General features: G+C 38.9%; 1 protein-coding gene across 10 annotated transcripts in view; it reads left to right on the top strand.

Moving 5' to 3' along the window:
• Window positions 1–14,791, top strand: part of pde4d (phosphodiesterase 4D, cAMP-specific) — a 1,157,264-nt gene that overhangs the window by 992,296 nt on the left and 150,177 nt on the right. For all 10 annotated transcript variants that reach the window (XM_073064478.1, XM_073064489.1, XM_073064480.1 and 7 more), the window contains one exon: window positions 8,798–8,989. In XM_073064478.1, coding sequence (XP_072920579.1) covers window positions 8,798–8,989 — 192 coding nt within the window. The remainder of the gene's footprint in view (window positions 1–8,797; window positions 8,990–14,791) is intronic.

Genomic DNA, 14,791 nt, shown 5'->3' with positions numbered 1-14,791 from the left:
TTTAGTATTTTCAGTCCCTCTCCACTCTAGATTTCTATCCACTGGATTTCTTCAGTTCATCAAATCTTTTCTATCCAATCTCACATGAATTTAAGACTCTGAAGATATAGTATATGGTTAATTGTTCAATAAGCTTATAAATAAATTCAGTCATTTAAAATCATTTGATGGTTACGTTTATTTTGAAAGTTCCAGGAAGATTAAGGTAACAGATTAGGAATTGTGTCAAACACAAGAACCAACAGAATAGACTATCTCCTACCATCACTACCTCAGTCGTCACTACCTCCTCCCATAGATGCCGTCTGGCCTGCTGAGTTCTGCCAGCATTTTGTGTTTTTAGAATAGACTACCTGTAATTTGATTCAAAATCAGAAAATTCTGGAAATTCTTAATAGTCAGGCAGTATCTGTGAAAGGAGAAACAGAGCTAATATTTCAGGTCAAAGATTGCTCAGAAGTGGGAAAGAAAGAGACAAAAAGTTTTAAGTTGAAAGAAGACAAGCCTGGGAAGAGATGGTTGGGCCAGAAGAAGTATATGTGACAGGTTTACAGCAGCAAATCATAAGCACAAAGAAGTCTGCAGATGCTAGAAATCCAGAGTGAAACACACAAAGTGATGGGGGAACTCAATAGGTCAGGCAGCATCTATGGAAATGAATCAAGACCCTTCTTCAGGAAGTTTTCTTTCAAAATGAGATGTCCGTGGGCCATCTAGAGAGTGACAGAATGTAATGTGTTGCAAATAATAGATCAGTTTGTGCTCTTGGAGAGGAGAAAAATCAGAGCAAATTTCACAAATTGATGACTTAAAGCAGAAATGGCCAGTTTTCTAATATAGGCAGAGTACATCAAGATTCAAGATTGTTTAATATCATTTCCTGTACACAAGTGGAAGGAAATCAGAACATGGTATTGAGTGTGGAAAAGTGCAGCGTGCTCTGATGAAGATGAGAAACTTTGGGCAAACTCTCTTGGGGATCCATTAGCACGGTGCAGGGAGGACAAGAAGCTCTGATTGCTCCCGCGGACAGAACATGGATACTGCACAAAGTGGTGACTCAATCTGCCTTTGGTGACAAAAATACTAAATGAAGTACCCCGTGTTGACCAAAGTGCAAATGAATTGCTGCTTCACTCTGAAGGACTGATTGAATCCCTGACGGAGTGGTAAAAGGACAGGCGTTGCATCAGCTGCCATTGAGTGACAAACTACCATGACGTGGAATCGTTAGTGTGGTTGGAAGAGCAGACCAGGCATTTGAAGAAAGCACAACACACACAAGATGTTGGAGGAATTCAGTAGGTCAGGCAGCATTTATGGCAATAAATAAACAGTCAACATTTCAGGCTGAAGCCCTTCCTCAGGGCAGGAAAGGATAGAGGGAAGACAACAGAATAAAAAGTCGGGGAGAGAGGGAGGAGGATAGATAGAATGTGATATGTGAAGCCAGGTGGGTAGGAAAGGTAAAGGGCTGGAGAGGAAGGAATCTGATAGGAGAGGTGGGGGAAGCGCAGGAGAAAGAGAAGATGGGATCCAGGAGGAAGTGAAAGCCAGAAGAAAAGAGGTAAGGGATAGGGTGGGGAATAGAAGAGGGGAGGGGGAGGGAAAAGTTGAAATCGATATACATGCCATCAGGTTGGAGGTTACCCAAATGGATCACAAGGTGTTGCGCCTCCACCATGAGGGTGACCTCATTTTGGCACAGAGGACACCATGGACCGGCATGTTGGAATGGGAATGGGAATTAAAATGTTTCACCACTGGGAAGTTCTGTTTTTGGTGGATGGAGCAGAGGTGCTTGACAAAGCAGTCCCCAAATTTACAATGGGTCTCACCAATGTAGAGGATGTAATAGATGACCCTAGCAGATTCACAGGTGAAGTATTGCCTCACCTGGAAGGACTGTTCCGGGCCCTGAATGGAGGTGAGGGAGGAAGGTAATGTGTAGGTGTAGCACTTTGGCCGCTTTCAGGGTTAAGTGCCGGAAGTGATTCCTGCAGAAAGTGTGAAATGGGCGGCGGGAGGGAGGCAGAATCCCTTTGGAGATGGCTGAAGTAGTGGAGAATGAGCTGTTGTATGTGGAGGCTCATGGAGTGGAAGGTAAGGACAAGAGGAATTTTATCACTGTTAAGGTAGTGAGAAGATGGTGTGAGCATGGACATTCAGGAATTGGAGGAGAGCAGCATCAATGGTGAAGAAGGATGTTGCAGAGTTTCACTGAAGGAAATTGTGAAGGATATTCTGTTGAATCTGGAGAATTACAGGGAGGAAGATGAGGACCAGTAGAAATCTACCCATCTTCTGAGAAGTTTCTGATGATGCTCACATTGTATTTATTGTTGACACCACTGAAATATACGCACTGGTAAGATGCTTGAAGTAGATTTGCAGTTCCTATTTAGTGTAAAAAGTTATGCGGTTTCCAGAAAACTGAGCTTGGAGTGCAAATAAAAACTTACCTAAAGTGCAATTTGTCACAATGAGTACAGTTTAAGATGCTCTGACATTAAAAATGGTCAGTTTATTATCTTCAAAGGCTCTGCAGCTCCACTGGTATGAAAGCAGACCACCAATTAAATAGTAATTTGTCAGGTGCTTTTTTTGAAAAATGCTTTACAGCACCGAGCTCTATCAAAAAGATGTTAATTTGCTGGATCAACTGTTCTTAGTAATATCAACGGCTGGGCAATATTGAGAACAGAGTGTGCTAAGTAAGTAAATCAATACAGGCTTTGCCAGGCAGTACATTAAGATCATGTAATCTTACTGTGCAATTTTCATTTTTTATCATTTGAACCGATGTTCTGCAATAGAGATAGTAAAGATGGAAATAGAGGTGTTCCCGAAGATGCAAGCGAAGGAATTGCCTATAGGCACCATTAATTCTAAGTGCAACAAGGACATGAGATAAAGAATCCTTCAAAGTGAGATCATTGGTTATAGGAACATTTCAATGATGGTGCAAGTGAAGTTGAGTGTAGTTATCCCCTTTCCAAGAGCCTGATGGTTGAGGGGTAGTAATGGTTCTTGAACCTGGTGGTGCGAGTTCTGAGGCTCTTGGCTTGATGGCAGCTGTGAGAAGAGAGCATGACCTGGGTGTTGGGGATCCCTGATGATGGATGCTGCTTTCCTACGACAGTGTTTTATTTATTTATTTATTGAGATTCAGCGCAAATGGCCTTTTCGGCCCTTTGAGCCTTGTCACCCAGTAACCCCCTGATTTAATCTGAGCCTAATCATGGAACAATTTACAATAGCCAGTTGACCTACCTTTGGACTGTGGGAAGAAACCAGAGCACCCGGAAAATACCCTCATGGTCACGGGGTGAACGGACAAGCAGCGGTGGGAATTGAACCTGGGCTGCCTGCATTCTAAAGCATTGTGCTAACCTTTACGCTCATGTGCCACCCCAGTGTAAATGTGCTCCGTGGTTGGGCAGGCTTTAGCCGTGATGTACCGTGCCGAATCCACTACTGTTTGTAGGATTTTCGGTTGAAAGGCATTGGTGTTTCCATACCAGGCCGTGATGCACCCAGTCAATATACTCTCCACCACACATCTGTAGAAGTTTGTCAAAGTTTTAGATGTCGAGCCAAATCTCTGCACACTCCAAAGGAAGTAGAGGCACTGCCATGCTTTCTTCATAACTGCACCAACGTGCTGGGCCCAGGACAGGTCCTCTGAAATAGTAACAGTGAGGAATTTAAAGTTGTTCATCCCCACTAAGCTCACTTGTCTTTAATTTAGGTGCTTTTTTATTAAATTCTCTTCCTTTGTAGCATATTGTTATTGTATGCTTAATCTTGCACTGTATTAATGCTCCTCATTGGGATTTGGGGTTTTTAATTTTGTAAAATGTTTTGAAAAACTAATAAAAATTTTTTTTTTTTTAATAAAAATAAATAAATAAATAAAGTTGTTCATCCTTTCTACCACTGATTCTCCAATGAGGATTGACTCATGGACCTCTGGTTTCCCTCTCCTGAAGTCTATAATCAGTTCCTTGGCCTTGCTAACGTTGAGTGAGAGGTTGTTGTTATGACACGACTCAGCCAGATTTTCAATCCCCGTCCTACATGCTGATTCATCACCACCTTTGGTAGAGGTGTACAGATTTACAAGGGGTATTGACAGGGTAAATGCAAGCAAGCTTTTTCAACTGAGGTTGAGAGAGACTAGAACTAGAGGTTATAGGTATAAGAGTGAAAGGTGAAATGTTTGAGGGAAATCTGGTGTGAACGTGGAAAGAGCTGCCAGCAGATGCAGGTTCCATTGTAACATTTGAGTGAAGCGTGGTTGGGTACATGGATGAGAAGGGTATGGAGGTCTACAGTCCAGGTGCAGATAGATGAGACTGGAGAGAAGAGCAGGTCATTACAGATTAAATAGGCTGAAGGGCTTGTTTTTGTGCCATAGAGTTCTATGACTTCTGTACTCTTTGAAGTTTTGTATTTATCTGCAAGTTATCTGATCACTATCATGCATTACTTTGTGGGAGTTTGTGTGTATAATTGGTTGTCATTTTTTCTACATGACAACAATGGTTTCAGATTGCATTGTGGGGGTCATAGACAGAGACCATTTGCTGTGGGTGAGACCCATCCTCTCGTACCTTTCATTGACCATGCACAATTTCAGCCGTTTGACTGCTGAGTGAAATTGGTTGTTGAGTGGAAAGGGTTCTAAGTTTGACAGCTTCCAATCTATTCTGTAGATTAGTTCTAATTCACTTGGAAGCTTTTTGCAGCTGAGCTGCAGTTTGGCAAGAGAAAGGTTAGAAGAAGATTAAAAGCAAAAGGATTCCCAGTGATGGAGTCCACCCGTATCAGGGAGCAAAGGGCCATCTGTGCTTGGAGTCAGAGTTTGTAGATGAGGTCTTAAATGAACACTTCTAACTGTATTCACTCTGCCAAGGATATTGTATTCAGATAATTTGGGGAGGGAAACCGTGGCTATTAGAAAGGAGGATGTAGAAGACATCTTAATAGGCTTAATCAGAATCAGGTTTATTGTCACTGACTTGCATAAAGCATAAGACATTGTAGCAGAATTGGGCCATTCAGCCTATTGAGCCTTCGCCGTCATTCAATCATGGCTTATTTGTTGTCCTCCTCAACCCCATTCTCCTACTTTCTCCCTGTAACCTTTGACTGTAAATTGACTCTGAAACTGTCAAAACAGTAAGTTTTACATTGGAATACAACAGCATAGTGCCCGGGTTCAGAGGTAGAGGGTCACAGTCCAGACTTGTACTGCTAATGGACATCGGATTTCCAAGAGCACAGACCGAGAACGTCCAACTCATATCCATCTGCTGACCGGATTTATCCAATTTAACCATTCCGTACTTAGTCTTCCAGTTACTTGCCCACCCACCCTGTAATTCGAGATTTTCAGCATTCAAGATATTTTCTTTTGATTAACTCTCTGGTTTTGGTTAGCATTTGCTTAACAAGCAACTGAGAGAAGGCTCCACAACTACGTGGCAAATGTGTGGTGAAATGTGTTGCTTTGCTCAGCAGAGCATTGCAATGACATAAAATTGCTATAAATTACAAAATAAATAAATTGTGCAAAGAGGAATAAGAGGGTAATGTCCATGGACTGTTCAGATATCTCGTGGCAGAGGGGCAGAAGCTATTGCTAAAATACTGAATGTAGGCCTTCAGGCCTCCTGTACTTCCAACCGAGGAGAGGGCATATCCCAGATGGTCCTGAGTGATGGATACCTCCTCCTTGTGACACTGCCTCCTGAAGATGTCCTGAATGGTGGGCATGATGGAGCTGACTGAGTTTACAATCTTCTCCAGCCTCTTTCAATCCTGTGCATTGGAGCCTGCACGCCATGCTGTGATGCAATGAGTCAGAGTACCCTCCACTGTACATCTATAGGAATTTGCAAGAGTCTTTGGTGACATAACTATTCTCCTCAAAACTCCTAACAAAGCAGAGCAGCTGGTGTGTCTTCATCATGATTGCATCAATGTGTTGGGCATAGGATACATCCCTGGAGATGCTGGTGCCTGGAAACTTGTAACTGCTCACTGTTTTCACTGCTGTGCCCTTGAGGAGGACTGGTATGTGTTCTCTCAACCTCCCCTCCCTGAAATCTAGAACTGTTTCCTTGGTCTCCCTGACACTGAGTGCAAGGTTATTGTTGCAACTCCACTCAACCAGCCAAATGATTTCACCCCTGTACAGCTCCTCATTACCATCTGAGATCCCACCATCCACAGTGGCATTACCAGGGAAATACAGACACCTGTAAATCCACGGATCCTGATGAGATCTGTCCCAGTCTGTTATGGAGAGATTACTGGGGCTTTGGCAGAATCTTAAAATCTTCTCTGACCAGAGAATATGAGGCAGATGATGAGAATACAACAAATGTGACACCTATATTCAAAAAGAGCAGCACAGATAACCAGAGATTTGAACACAAGTGTGAGAGAAGTTAATAGAAAAAAATTCTGAAATGTCAGGATTAACCTACACTTGAAAGGCTAAGATTAATCAATGATAGTTGGTACAGCTTTGTTATGGCAAAATTATGCCTAACTAATTTGACAGGTTTTTTAAAGAAGGGAAATACAGTTGACGTAGTTCACATGAACTTCAATAAGGTCCTTCATTGAACACTGGTTGCAAAAGCCCAAAGCCCATGGCAATGAGGTCAAGTTGACAAATTGTATTCAATATTGAATAGTGATAGGAAGCAGGGAGTGATGATTGGTGCTTGGCTTGGCTTTGTGATTAGAAACCTGTCACCTGAAGTGTATCGTAGAGGTCTGCACTGGTGTGCTGACTGTCATATACATTAATAATTTATTGCTAACATAGGAGATATGATTAGTAAGTTTGCACATGATATAAAAATTGAATGTGATGTTAATGTTAAAAAAAAGGGTGGAGTTAGACTACAAATGGATGAATTGGCAAGATGGAATTTTATACATTTGAGATATTTTGGAAGGGCTAACAAAGCTGAGACATACACGGTGTATTGAACAAGAAGAGGGTGGGTAGCCAGAGCAGCTTCACATAGTGAGGGTGTCTAAAACAAGGGGCATCGTTTTCTGGAGAGGGGGGAAATTTGAAAGGGAATTAAGAAGTAAGTTTTTTTACACAATGAGTAATTGGTGTCTGGAATGAGCTCGTCATAGAGGCAGGAACAGTAACAACATTTAAAAGGCATCTTGACATGTACTTGAATTAACAAGGCAGAGCAGTATAAGGAATTAAAGCAGACAGGTCAGATTAGTACAGTTAGGAATGATGGTTAGCATGGATGTGGAGGGCCGAAGGGCCTATATCTATTGAACAGCTCAATGATTTTAAATATCTAAATGAGTACATCAATTTTCAAGGCATAAAGGCTATGGATCTAATAGAGATGGTTAGCATGGGCATAGTGGGCTAAGGTGCCTTTTTCGATGCTGTGTGCCTCTATGACTACAGTATCTCCATGAAGTGTCAGAGCCATGACCCAGTCTTCAGCACCCAGTTTAGCTCTGTTGCAGAACCATGAATGTTTAACATAGTGAGGTGTTAATTAGTGCAAGCACCATGTTTGGCATTGAAATATAACACTTACAAAGGTGGAACATCATTCTTCAAAGGTATAATTGTTAAGGAATTTTAGAAAAAAGTGTCTTCTCTTTCTCTGTCTCTTTATTCTTTGTTAATGCAAGTTTTTTCTCTTTCTGATTCTCTTTTGACATTGAATTCAACCTATTTAATTTGCCTTACTGCAGTTCATAGAACAAGTTTTCAATCTGGTTTATCAATTACATCCCTTTCACTCACAATTAAGATACTTGATTAACTTTACTGAGGAATTATCAGCTCAGATACTCAGCAGATTGTGGAGAGTTACTTTCATCCAGCAAGTTAAGTTTTAGTGACTTTGATTCTGTTTACAGTCTGAAAATCTTGAATTTACCAGCTAACTTCCACTAGCATTTAACTATTGTGTTCTTCCATTGGATACCGCATAGAATCCAGTGCTAGAGCAGAATTTAGTGATTTCTAAATTTCATGAATCTTAATCCAAATCTCTGTATATCTAAAACAGGATCTGTGAGCACATTTACAGATATTTTAAAGCAACCTAGTGGCTTCAGGCAATAAATGCTGTGAGGTGATTTTTTTTCCCTAATGTATGTTTGCTTTAATGTTTTCAGGGGCAACTTTAAAATGTTCAATGGTGCTTACTTTTTATTTCTTTATTTCATTCTTAATAGCTTTTAAAGTGCTTTAGTATATCCAGTGCATTCAGATGCCTTTAGAAACTGTGCAAAGTCAAATCGACAGCAAAGATGGAGATATGGCATTATTATCTCTCAATGGCTGAAATAGTAAATCTGGAAAGATCCAGATATGGATCCAGTAAATGAATCTTACTGTCCTCTGTGAAGTGCACTAATGGGTCCCACTCAGCAAAACTACATGATTGTTTTCCCTGGATTACTATTTCAGTGGCCTTAACATTTCAGTGGCTATCAGATTTCATTAAGCTTTGATGGACACATAGTTTCATCTTTGTTACCTTTGGTTCCAATCCTGGTAAGTTTATTTATGAAATATTAATTAGAAGAGCTCTCACGACATGTTTGCTATTCCAAGAAAGCAAAACATGATGTTGCCTTTTTGTTATTGTATCTGAGGTGCATTTCCATTTATACCCACTCCAGATCACAGTGGTTTGAATCAGCAAGTACAATTTGTTAAGGATTTACTAAGTTATCTGTACAGCAATAATTATATTCCTTGTTCATAATTCTTTTTTCTCAGCTTTGATGTGGATAATGGCACAACATCAGGTCGGAGTCCCTTAGATCCAATGACGAGTCCTGGCTCAGGGCTGGTTCTACAGGCCAACTTTGTACATAGTCAACGACGGGAGTCCTTCCTGTACCGGTCTGATAGCGACTATGACCTCTCTCCGAAGTCTATGTCAAGGAACTCCTCCATTGCGAGCGACATGTAAGTAAAACAAGCTTCTTTTATAAACGGTTGTGCAGTGACATGATTAAAATTTTCCATGTTGCAGAAGAATCAAAATAGATATATATTTTATTCTTATTATTTCAAACCAGTAACTAAAACCACTGAAAACATGGGCCAATGGGCAAAGAGAACTTTTTTACAAATGCAATAAGCAGTCTTCCCCAGGAGCACTTTTTTTTAGGCTGCATTCTGTCTGCTTCAACAGGAGAATAAATGTGCAAACTGATGACTGATTGCCGTCACATGGTTCCTCCCAGCAGATCAGATGTCAAAATGATTTCAAACGTATGTCAAAATATGAGTAGTAGAGTAATCTGCAGTGGTCAAATTCACTCCTTTTTACCAATACTCCACACATGCAACAGTACAGATAGCAGTGGTTAATTTTCAGCTGTAAATCTACAGCATAGATGCCAGGGAAAAGCTTAAACCCTGCAGCTGGAGTACACATTCAAAATATTTTTAAAAAGCTGGAATTAAAGAGCAAATATTGAAACCACAAAGATATGGTATTGGAAAATCCCCACCCTATTGATTTATGTATTTAATTAAATGAAATCTACAGTCCTGAACAAGTTTGGTGTAGATGTAACTCCTGACTCACTCATTTGATAAATTCTTACCTCAGGCCAATAGGAATGGGCAATTGAATGCCTGCCCTTACCAGCAATGTCCATTAACACCTGAGGAAGTGCATTCTACTCATGAAAAGCATGAAAGATCACGTGCTGAACTAAACGTGTGTGGCAGTTGACCGTTTTTGATGACTGAACAATAGGCACTTTATATCTTCTAAATCTGTTTATCTTTATATCTGTTTAGTTTACAAATTAGAAAGAAACAGTGGTTGTAGGAATAGTAAACAGGTCTTTTGGCAGTGCAGTGCAAAGTTTTTTAGAGTCTGATATTTAATGTTGATCTTTGAAACAAAAACACACACTCTTAAACAAATTATCCCTTTTTCAGTGGTGGCAAACCCTTTGTATTTACTTTATATTTTGTTGATTGAAAATATTCCAAAAGCAAAGGTATCACAATCCCTAATGTGTACTGTACTTATAATATTCTATTTCGTGTCTCGGGCCTAGTGTGAATACCTCTGTTAAGTCACTGAGTTTACAGATGTTTTTATGAAGGAAATAGAAGTAGCAATCATCAGTTGATACCAATTTTCTGCCAACTTAAAATTGAGATTTACAGTCTTAATTGAATTTAAACAGCATTATATTCTAAAATTAAGAAACTAGTCACCATTAGGTTTTTGAGGGAAACAAAGCTACACCTCTTGCCATTTGCAGAATTTGCAGCCTTCTGTTAATCCTTCGTGACGTCAGTCCGGAGTATGCTCACAACTGTGATCGGTATAATCATGGTACTTAACACTTGAAGCACAACATTTATTTTCAAACCTCTGGCTAGTGCAACTGCTTGAGTTTTTATATTGAATAGATAGTTATAGAGTTGTACAGTGCAGAAAAGGCCCATTGGGTCAACTGCTCCATGCTGATGAAGGGTCCCGATGAAGGGTCTCAGCCCAAAACGTTGACAGCGCTTCTCCCTATAGATGCTGCCTGGCCTGCTGTGTTCCACCAGCATTTTGAGTGTGTTCCATGCTGATCAAGATGACTTTCTGAGCTAGTTCCAGTTGCCTTCAACAGACCATATCCCTCTAAACTCTTCCTATCCATAAACCAGTACAAAATGTCTTTGAAACATTGCATTTGTCACTGTCTCTAACACCTCCTCTGGAAGCTTGTTCCATGTAACCACTGCCCTCTGTGCACAAAACCAATCTCTCAGATCTCCCTTAAATCTGTCTTGTCTCACCATAAATCTGTCTAGTTTTAACCCTACCATAGAAGAAAACCTGCGACATTCCACCTTGTGATCATATAGACCACTATAAAGTCACCTGTCTCTTCATTTACTTCAGGGAAACAGTTTCAGCCTATCCACACACACAATGCTTTGAATCTGCAGATTTTCTCGCCTGTCCACCTATCCACTCCCTTTGAACCCAACCTCGCAACCCCAGTAACAACCTTGTGAGTCTTTTCTGTGCCCACTTCACTTAATCACCTAGCAACCGAAAATGCACACAGTATTCCAATTGCGATCTCAGCAACATGTTATGTAGCTGTAACATGATGTTGCAAATCTTGTAGTCAATGCCCATATGGTGAAGGCAGGTATGCTGTCAACATAGCTCAAGACTGTAACACTCTGTTCTAATAATGCTCTATTTTAACTTTCTTATGATATTTTGAATTAATCGGAGCTCGTGATAAAATTGCATTCTTACTACAAATAGTCTCCACAATACTTATTCCTCTATTAGTGTATTTCATATAATCACGTAAAAGGAGATCAACATTTTTATTGTTGTACTGCTTATACTTTTTTAAAATAAGTTTCTTTTCTTGAATATGCCATTGGAATCTCCCACACACAAATTTTTTTTTTATTAAAAGTTCAGAAGTTTATTGAAATTTGGTTAAATTTCTTTGACTCTAACATCTGTTTCCAAGGTTTAACATTCTAAAATGGTTGTGTGGACATAGAATAGATTATTTTAAAAATGTATACATAAGTAGTTTTCCATAATGCTGGTTTTGTGTTCTAAATAATAACACATGTTATAGCATATGAATATTTTGCATTATATGTTTTCTGTTGTTTATAAAAACATGTGAAATTGAATATCTCATTGTGAAGGAATATTGAGTTCATAACGAATGAGCACCTTGTACAAGTATACCTTTCGAGCAAATGTAATTATCTTCTATTTGCTTGTATACAATCTGGTAATGCCTCAGGGGGTCCCAGCGTCCTCCAACAGAAGGTCCGCGATGCTGGCCTGTGGGTTTGACACCGTTGTAAGTGACCGATGAATGGAAATCTGCCTGGTTTTAGCCTCTTTGGTCTGTTCATGTGTGCTTGCGAGATATATTGCCTCTTGTGACAAAACCTGGCCTTCTGCACGTGACATAGCTATTTCCAATTAGACCCTTTGTCCCAGTTGTTAAAGCTGCAAAATGTTGAAAGCTGTCAGCTGGAAAGATTTTTTTTTAAGAATCTATTCAGAATCAAATATGGTACCTTCACATTTATCTGACTGATCATAATTCTAGTCTTCAGATAATAAATGATTATTATCCAGATAATACAAGATTTAAAGAAAAGCTTCTGTTACATTTGCAGCTTTAAGTGAATACAACCATTTCTTTTGATCAATATAGGTATTAATCATAAAATCTTTAAAAGTAACTTTGTCCATATGTCACTTGAACAATTCAAATGGGTTTGAAACAATAATTTTTGATCAACAAAATGCAAGCATATCTTTCAAAAGGTTCTGTTTTTAAAAAAAAAAATTCTCTGTTTTCAGCCAAAAGAACAACAAAATTAATTTTTGACTTTTGATTTAGTAACTGGATATTTATCTTAATATCGCAATATGCTTTCTATTGGCATACTCCTTAATTCTACCCTTTTCCCCTAAAACATTGAAGGTTATTAATTTAATATTATGGTGGAATTTTGGGCTCTGCTTATAGAATGGATATTTATTCAGTAGCCACATATCAGACCTAAGAATCTAACAACTTGGGAACAGTAGCATATTTACATCTGTTAACTTTTGGTTAGTAGTCTGAATTTCCAGAGGCTTTACTCTGCTGCTGTGCTACCAGTCATTTCCAGTAAAGGAATTGGAACTCTCCCTATATCCTATTTCCACAGGACGTTTAATGAGACAAAGTAAACAATTCACACTTGTATGCATATAGTGGAGGTGTTGAATGCCAGCAGAAACTTCAAAGCCATGCCACACTGCCTCAATAAAGCCAAAGACTTAATGACATTTTAAAAATTCTTGGGCTTGAAAGGTCACCCTGCCTGTCTTCTAAAAGTAGTTGACCTTCCCAGAGATTGATTACATTTCCTGGAAAGCATGTTGAAACATTTCTTAGGCACATAACAAAAGCCTGCTAGCTCTCTTTTTGCCCTGTGGAGAGCCTAATGAACAGAAGTATACCCCCAGAGAGTGATTTCCCCCAGAATTTTCAGCCCCAGCTGTGGATGTTAAAGTAGAAGTGGCTTCATGCCATGAAATAACACTCAGCAGATGTTAAGCTGCCAGCAGATGAACATTTTATAGCAACAGCCTAGTCTACAGTGTATCATTTACACGTTATTTGAAATGGCATAGTGACCTATAATACAAAATGACAGTACGAAAATACATTTAATTTCAAGATCTTTTTATATATCAAGTCATTTTTTGACTTATCCTAGTTATGGATGTCAGTAATAGAATATTCCCAAGACAGGTTAAATATAGATGGGTGCAAAGTAATGTTTCTTTTATTCTTTTCCGAAAATCATTGCCTCAAAATTGGACAATACACCTGTATATATGAAGCTCTTTTTTTCTGCAGATTTAACAATGTTATTAAATTGCTTAAGGTAAATAAACATGTCCAGCAAGATGTCATATGATTTTAACTCATTATCTCACTAGAGCATTTATTGTTAAGCTAATCAATATGTTTATAATCAATGACCTTTGTGATCTCACTGATTGAGATTGTCAATCATTTTCCTTTCATTTTCACTTTGCCTCTTTTGCCCTGGGTCTTAGTTGTGTCAACAAGCAACCGCCATTAAACAGAATGGAGTGCACACAAAGGGAAACGACAGGTGGACTGAAGTGCTAATGCTATTGGAGCAATTAGAATATAAGTAGGTTATTCAGTTCCAGAGCCCATTCTGTTGCTCAGTTAAATTATTATCAATCTCCATTTCAACTCTGTCTCATGCTTCTACAACTGCTGACACTTAACAATTTCAGGTTGAATGTTTTCAATTGACCACATCTTAACTTTCTGATATCTATTTCCAGATTTTTGTGTGGATGAGGGGGGACAAAAGTACTTTTTGAAGTCACTCCTTATTTTAGATTCTCCCAACAGACTATTTTACCCCACTCTTTAAAGCTATTTGTTCATTGTTTAATTTTGTATACTCAAAGAAATAACCTGCATGTTCCATGAAATCCTTGATATAATTCAGGGGACTCAAGACTGCACACTCCACTTCACCAATTCCACCTCACTGCCCAAGACCAACAAGTACTTCCAAAGATAAATTACCCAGATATGAATTCCAGTATTCCAGATGCTCTTGGTTATCCCTCCAAAATTAAACTAAACATATGGACAAGTACAGTTATTGGTAATGGGAACTTGCCATTTTATTTTCTCTATTTGTGTTGTGCACATTTTAGAATATAACACAATTAACTATATAGATTGCTTAAGCATTGTTAATAAATTTCATAGGCTGAAAATTCCTCAAAATAGTTTAAATACAATTTTGGACTTCGAAGCCCATTTGACGATTAATCAAAAAGAAGGTATCGGAAATAAAAAACAATGTTGCTGGTCAGGCAGCATCTGAGGAGAGGGAAGCAGAGTTCACATTTCAGATAGGGGAACTGAATGCTAGTTCTGATGAAATATCTTTGTCCTGAAATGGGAAACTGCTTTTCTTTCCACAGATATTACCTTACCTGCTGAGTGTTTCCATTATTTTTAAAAAAAAATTATTCTACCTTAAAGCTTGATGATTGTTTTATCTCTTATTTCAGTTCATACCTATATTGATCACCAGAAAGTGACAATGTGAAGTATTTTTAACTTGTACAATAACATCTAGCTTTCATTGACTTTTCAATCTCTGTCCAGAAATTTTCAATTAGTAACATACCATTCCTTC

This window comes from Hemitrygon akajei, chromosome 13 (assembly GCF_048418815.1).
Source record: "Hemitrygon akajei chromosome 13, sHemAka1.3, whole genome shotgun sequence".
NCBI classification, from domain to species: domain Eukaryota; kingdom Metazoa; phylum Chordata; class Chondrichthyes; order Myliobatiformes; family Dasyatidae; genus Hemitrygon; species Hemitrygon akajei.
The sequence above is the reverse complement of the archived record's forward strand: the minus strand, read 5'-3'. Positions and strand labels throughout refer to the sequence as shown.